The sequence below is a fragment of the Morone saxatilis genome, unplaced genomic scaffold (assembly GCF_004916995.1).
Source record: "Morone saxatilis isolate NCDOM2014 unplaced genomic scaffold, NCSU_SB_2.0 Contig19, whole genome shotgun sequence".
Taxonomy (NCBI): Eukaryota; Metazoa; Chordata; class Actinopteri; family Moronidae; genus Morone; species Morone saxatilis.
This window is the reverse complement of record NW_023339751.1, coordinates 22,998,693-23,006,572: the sequence shown is the minus strand read 5'-3', so window position 1 is coordinate 23,006,572 and position 7,880 is coordinate 22,998,693. Positions and strand designations below refer to the sequence as shown.

At 39.6% G+C, this 7,880-nt stretch overlaps 1 protein-coding gene across 1 annotated transcript; it reads left to right on the top strand.

Annotated features, from left to right (window-relative positions):
- Nucleotides 1–216: 216 nt before the first annotated feature.
- Nucleotides 217–6,989, top strand: LOC118329639 (exonuclease 1-like; the record flags this gene model as incomplete). Its single annotated transcript, XM_035663869.1, is given in 5 exon segments — nt 217–403; nt 1,465–2,008; nt 2,165–2,230; nt 3,626–3,633; nt 6,884–6,989. Coding segments are annotated over 5 exon segments (911 nt in total), but the record flags the coding sequence as incomplete, so codon positions are not given.
- Nucleotides 6,990–7,880: the final 891 nt, after the last annotated feature.

Here is a 7,880-nt window from a genome sequence, read left to right as displayed (position 1 = left end):
TGGCCCTAGTTTGATCCCATAGAACTCCAGCTTTAGTTTGTGCCGCTAAAGGATTGGTCCTAAATACTAATACTATAATTGGTCCCTTTGAGGGCACTGAATCACTGTGGCAGCAAAATACTAGGTAGGATGATACTAAGCAGAATGGATAATAGAACAAAAAAGGAAAGGCACACTCTTATGACTCTGGGTTGTACTTTTTCTTGTCTCCCATAGACTCTAGTATATCAGACCAGGATGTGCTGCAGCAGTATTTGGCCTCCACTCAGAAGCGAGTCAGGTCAGACCAGCAGCCAGACAAGGCAACTTTAACTAGGCAGCCCTGTTCACGAAACCGCTTCGCCACTCTCCTGCAGAGGAGGAACCAGGAAGCTGAGGAGGATGGCCAGGCCACATGCAGCAGGTGACATCACAGAAATTCAACCTCATCTAATGATCACCTTCTGCATTATTGACTACTAGATACAAATGTTTACTGTAGGGCAAGCAGCACAAGCAGTTAACACCTAGTGTGTATAAAAAATGCAGAAGTATGTTGTCTCTGGTACATTTGAATGCAATATTAGTTGATGATTCAGTTTTATATGATTTTTACTAGTTGATAATTTAAAAGAACTCTGTATAGAACACCATTTTGCCTGGGTTTAATTCCTGGCTGGGGCAGGGTCTTTCTGCGTGGAGATTGCATGTTCTCCCCATATTTGTGTGGGTTTCCTTTGGTGCTCCATGTTTCCCCTAACATATACAAAAATATGTATGTCCAGCCAGTACCTTGACCAAGGCACTCGCTCAGATCTGCAGTTGGCGCCCGCTGATCCTAGTACTTAAGATGGGTCAAATGGAGAGAATGAATTTCCCTTTCAGGACCAATAAAGGATAACTTAATTTAACTTAACATGTGACTAAACTAACTAGTCAGTTGTTGACAAAGTGATGAAGAGGTTTGTTTGTCTGAGGTGAGTGTTAATGTCTTGGCCAAACTGGATTTTGTAGTAATGTAAAGTGCCACAAGGTGGCAATAGTTAAACTTGAAGCACCAGATGGCAACAGTGCAAGTCACTGAATTTTCTGCAACACATTCCTGCAAATGTTTTACAATCAGAGGTGGATCTAATTTAAAAAAAAAAAAAAAAAAAAGTTTGATTAATTTTTAAAATAACACGTTGAAAGTAAATTAACGCATATAATTCATCTGATATTTTTTAGGCTAAGCAATGGCCTTATGTATTTGGAAAAATGTCTAAAGATTTGTTGATTTCTAATGCTGCCTTTAGATATTTCTACCCATAATACACAATACACACACAATGTCATGTTTTTGAGTTCAAATATCTTAATTTGGGGGCTTTTCTAAACATATGATTGATTGTGATTAAATCAACATACATATATATTCAAACAGCCTTAACAAGCAGTAAGGTTAACACTGTACAGCTTCCTGATGGTGTTTATTCCTACCTGTAGATTCTTCAGCAGTTCCAGTTTAGCATCCAGTCCGATCCCTAAGGAGTCTACTCAGGAGGATTTACCTCAGCATGTGGAGCCCAGAGCTGGGAGTCACACTCAGGACAATTCTTCCAGCACCCAGACCAATGACAGCGATAGTCCCGATGTTCCATCTGTGGACACCCCGAGTCCGCCTCCATCAGCAAGCAAAACATCTCCCAGTTCAGCCAGTCACGGCCTCAGGCTGTTTGACTGGTCAGGCAGCTCCACCTCAACTGAACGATCAAGACAGCCCAAGTCCACTTCAGGCCTGGCTGACCTGCAGCAGTTTCAGTATAAGAAGGAGACTGCTTCCTCTTCTACAAAGACACACAGATCCCCTGGAGACAGGTCACCCCCACGTCCATCCTCTACTGACGGAAACCCAGAGGACAAGGATGATGTCCCAGACTCCCAGGATAGCGCCTACTTCACCCAGTCCCAGCCTTACCTCACTTCCTGCCGCAAAGAAGAAGCCCCCACCTACAGCTTCCCTTCCTCCTACCAGGGGGATGCTACGTCTGTACGTTTGCACAAATCTTCACCGCCTTTATAAATACTTGTACATCCCTTGTGGTTGGGTCAGCCTTCACACATACACCATCATCTGAGTTTCATGGCACATGTGTGGGTGTGCAGAAGGCTATGTTCTTACATGTCTTTTCATGTGCTTCCTCAGGAAATTAATTTGATTCCCTCATACTGGCCAGAAGCAGATGAGAAATCAGCTGTGCTGAGATCAAAGGTGGGTTTGAGCCAGAGTGACATCCAACATTTTGCACATTTTTGGTTGAATCTTCTAGCCTTTAACAGAAGAATTCCCAGTTTCTTTACAAATAGACCGTGGAGGAGGGTTGTGTCAGCCTACCCAGGTGGTCGGCGGGGTCTTAAAAAGTCTAAAATCCAAAGATCTGATTTTTAGGCCTTTTTAAAATGTATTTATGATTTTGACAGGTCTTAAAATTTGATTGGATTAATGAAGTTAGTGTGTGTTTTTTTCAGAATTTGTATTGATCAACTACAAAACCAAACTGAAATGAAACCAATACAGATTTTCCTTCATATCCTTAAACATAAACACAACACAAATATCACAATCCTTAGGCATAAAATAGTCTTACATTTTATTCATAATGGTCTAAAAGGACCAGTGTGTAACATTTAGGAGGATCTACTGTCAGAAATGGAATATCTCTCTGCATTTACACTTGCAGATGGCCACTAAATCCTACACCTTTTTTCAATAACCAGTCTTTAAATAGACCTTTGTCTCACAGCAAGCCATTTTTTGACATAAGAATAGGTAGGTTGAAACCACAGGGTGTTTACCCAGTGATGCTTAATAAAGGTTCTTTCAATTTAGTGGAGCAGGGAGGCTTTCACAGTAGCCCCCAGACTAGTTTTGACTGAATGGATAGAGCAGAAAAACAGTCCCCCAAAAGCCACAAGATTTAACTTTGCTCATTTGTAAAAATAAGCAAGCAGGATCTTCCTTTGTATTAATCTAATCTTTAAGGTGCTGCTAGTGTATCTTTTGAACCTCTGAAGCCAGACTAAGCTGTTCCCCATCGCTTCCAAGCCTTTATGTGCTAAGCTGAGCAACATTGGGCCTGACATAATGGATGGATTTATGGATACTTGATACCATTATTGGAATTTCTGCTTATTAGCTGAGTGCAAGACCTTAATGAATTCTGATCAATTAACGTGTGGAAGAGAGAAGTAGACTGAGGCAAAGTTTCGCATCAGCAGTCTGTTAAAAGACAAAAAAGTAGGTTATAGTAGTTTGAGTTTCTTGTGGAAACTTAGACCATATTTTGGATCGTTTCTTGCCTCTCAGAGTTTTAAAGTCATCGTTTGCCAATGCACTTGCTGTCAGAAAAGAACATGCGTGGCATTAATAAAATGAAACTGATAACTTGGTGCATTTCGTGATGCTCAAGCTGAACCGCAATTTCGGATTCCCCATTCTTGGACCAGACTAGTACTCATTCCTTGGATATTTTTTTGTTTGTGTTCAGTTCACAATTTTAGAAATAATGAAGCAATACATTTTTTATAGGCAAGAAAAAACATTGTGTGCTTTTTCTCTTGGTGTTTTAATCTTTGATTCTTATAGTTTTGCTTTTTGTCCCTCCAGGTTGCTAGGTCTGTTCAAAACCTAAAGTTCCATTCAGGCCAGTCAATGGCGGCAAAAAAGGTCTTCGGGCGATAACGTTGGCCAGCAGGGCGCAGCGACTGAGGAAATATAATCGTGTGGTTGTGCAAAAGAAAGTTATCTTCCTTCCCCTCCAATATATTATAGATACATAACGCCAGTGGTACCACGATCCATCAGCAAAGCTCGTCTGGAAGAACTTCAGCTTCAAATAAATTAGTTAAAATAGAAATCAATTCAGGTATACTTTGTTAATCTGAATAGAGTGATTTGAAAATATAGTCATATAAATTTCACTGTTTAACAAAAAATCTTGGTTTTGGTAATTAAGGGTATGTGAGTCATGGTAGATAAACATTCATGTGTAACTGATTTTATGGAAGAGGAATCAGATGAATTGCATTATACAGTAGATGATAATAGATGTGTACTAGTTAGCGTAATGCTTGCAATCTACTATGATGAGTCTCTAAAGCCCTAAACATCTAACTCCTCCCCCTCTTCACATGAAGTCACATTCATGTAATATGCTTTGTTTTTTAAACGCTTGGCAATACCAACGTTATTAGTCCCGAACTTGCTCCATGGAAGTCGGATCCACCATTATTACACTACTCCACAATAAAGTTGAGGATATTGGTTTATATTATTGAGTGCTTTCCTCTATTGTTTGTCTAATTTTATTGATATAAGTAAAAGCTTCTTTATATTACTTATATAATGAATGAGAAGAAACACCATTTTTCATTAGTTTAAATATTTTTACTCCAAAATTATAGACATATTAATCAAGGATAGCCCAAATAATACAATAAATATTTACAGATGTTTCAGTATGGTCGGTGTTTCCTACCAGATTTGCCGCAATAGACAAGTCTTATTTGACATTAGCGATCAGTCTCTATTGCTTATCTTCACATTAGCCTGCATTGATGGTGTGTGTTCTGAGGCAATGTGGTATCCCACTCGTTCCACAATGTTTGCTATGACAGATCTGCATTCTGCCAGGTTCACATGTTTGTATTTTGGGGTGGGGTATCTGGATCATTTTCCAGTCAAGCGTTTCCAGCTGGGTCCCAGACGTTTTGCTTTCATGGGTTCAGTGGTCAGGAGATCCAGTTGCTGGCGCTTAATTCACCAATGATGTGCACTCCGATTCCTGACTGTCAGATGCTTTATTTGTGACAATTATTTGGCACGAAATTATTATTGGTGTGTGGTATGGCATTAATCACATTTGATCAGTAAAGTTTTTGTGTGTGCTGGCGAATTGGGGATGATTTGATTGTGTTCTATATGTCCTTCGTGATTGGTAAGATACGGTTGCAGTGACTGTGCCATATTTGCTATCAATTACCATAATCTGGTGTTTTTGCGCTCTGACTGGTGTTAGATGCTCCTCTCCATATCTGATTTGCAATCCCTTCCCACCAAGAGCGAAACCCTGTGGTGGACCATTGTGCAACTCGCGTCATGCCGCTTCACTCTACGCCTTTCTCCAGCAACGCTATGACCAGTCATTCGTGCAAGGTGAACCCGCCATCTCAAACGGTGAACAGGGACGTTATGTGTTTGTGTTGTTTTTTTATTTGCTGCATTGGTCATTCTCACAATTGTTGCTGTGGTTGCCGTCAGCTGCAATATCGTTCACAGCTGTTGTCTTGGTGTCTGTTATGTGGGAGTCACCTGCAACTTTCTGTCTGGCTAGTTCAAGCCTAAATATGCTTTGTCTTTTTGTAAAGGTTGGTTGTGCGAATGGTTTGTCGGAATATCCCTAGTACCCGCTCCACATCATAAAGATTCGGTGCATAGACTTGTTGTTGTGCTATTGTCAGAGCGGATGTCTGATGCATATGGATGCCTATGGTACTGATTCAATCGTATACGGTCTGTCATCGTGGGCTCCACTCCTGGGTGTCTTCACAAGCTACTAGCAAGAGTTTCTGTATGTCTTGATGCTAGTCTGCTTTGAGGCACTTTGAGACACACCACAGTTCATCGATGCAAACATTCTGACTGCCTGCCATGATCCCGGAAAGCACGCTATTGCCCATTGGTGAGGCGTCTGCTCGTTCCGTTAAGTTTAATTTTTTATGATTTGATTGGTAGTAGTTCATGCTGTATGATGATTGATTTATTGGGAATGATTACTGACATAACCAGCTTTATATTAAATTACTCCACAGAATGTGATAATTGATGCCACATGAATAATTAGAGGTTGTCTTTTAGTTTTTTGGTATTGGCCCCAATATGTAAGGCACACTGTACACAGTGAGACCATTACGTGGAAAACACAAAATGAGGTGTGTCTATCACCCCAATACAATTGCCTCCCTATCCCAAAAATCTCTGAAGTGAAACAAACACCGTATGTATGAAATCCACTGAGTCTCTCACAATATCCCTAACTTATTGTGAGTAGTGTATCTGTTAAATCTCAAGTGTCACCGTGTCCCAAGGAGTGACTTCAATGAGGAGTTCCCCTGTCCTGTTAAAAATGGACTGAATCAGCTGCTGTAGTGAAGGCCTGGAATCAATATTTCCATATACCGTTGTTGTTGTTGAAAGTTTCTGTTTTGCTAGCTTCAGTCAAGACATCTCATTAATAAATTTTTATTTAGTTTTTTTAAAGTAGCATAAAGGGAACTAAATCAAAATTTCATTCTACAGTCTTGTGTTGTAAATGACAATAAAATAACCTTGAATTCTTGAATAATTTACCAAAGCTCCACAGAGCATTTATAGACCATTAATTAAAATCTCGTCACTCTCCTTTTTATTTATTTATTTTTTTTAAATCTCGTTAGTCCATCAGGTCAACTGATCCAAATGCATTATTTACAGATTATAAAGGGGCTCATAAATCCTCAGTTTATTTCTGCTTTCCTTCAAAATGTCCCCTTCCTGTTGTGACAAATGTAGGAAAAATCACATCAGGTCATTTTACAATGTATAATAATATAGTCAGTTTACAAGACAATAGCTAAATATATTTTGCACCTTGTTCAACCTGTTTATCACAGCAGAATGTTTTAGACCCCAACTGAAGCAGAAACCAGATGGTTCACATTGTTCAAACACTGTCAATGAAAGATAAATAGTTTTAGACCATAGTCTCACTCAAGCTTTGATATGGAAAGCTATGTAAACAAACTGGCATTGAGATGCCACTAAGTTTAATCAGTGACATGGTTTCTAATGAAACAGATGTAAAACACTACCTCTTGTGTTTTTCAGAGATGCCCACAAGATGACTCCCTGCAAGATCGGTGCGCCCCTGTCTCCAGTCAAAGACAACCTGTTGGCCAGCTCGTCTCAGACAGACACAAAATTAATCAGCTGATAGATACTTTGAATGTTTCACACAGTGCTAAGCACATTCTGTGTGGGAGTGAAGCTTTTCAACATACCATGTATGTTAATGATTACTCATCAATCTTTATTTTTTAATGTAGAGTTATAAATAAAGCAACGTCTTGTGATCCATCTTCTGAGTTGAGTTTTCTCTACCTAAGTACAGTGAAGTGAGGTTGCATCACATCTTGCTATTGTTTGTTGCTTCAGCATATCAGTCAAAGAATGTGTCACCTAGCTGGAAAAATGCACAATGCATACTTGTTTACTGAAAATGCCTTGAAACAAGCTGAGGAATGTGGCGACTGCTGGCTTCCTGTGTCTTCAGATCACTGTCAAGTACCTTTACCTATTTGTCTGAGCACAAGCTTTTCACTGTATACTGTGCAGAACAGATTCATTGTCTCTTTAGTAGTGTCATTTTGACAGATGAAAGTCTCAGGTTTTATGTAATCCTGCTTGCAGATTATAAAGGGGCCAATAAATTCTATTGTACATTGACTATGAGTGAGTACTATAGTGCAGCAGTATAAGCAAACAGATCAGATTAGACTGTTTACTCTTAGGAAGAGCTGATATAAAGCAGTGGTCTTCAAACTTTTTACCTTGTAACCTGGAATGAAGAAGTATTTGCGATCTCTACGTGCTCCAAATGTCAGTGAGTGTTAAGCAGTTCCACCAAGGAGCGTTTTCAGATTTTTCCATTTCAATCATTTTGAAAGGTCTGAAGAAGTAAAACTGCATGTTAATTCAAACAATAAAAACAAGCCATTTTTCATCTACAGAGGAAGCTGCTGTGTTTCTACAGTAGCAGAGACTGGACAAACCAAACTTTTTTTTTTCGTGGCCACCGTAGTTTCACCGTCCCACTTGGAACATG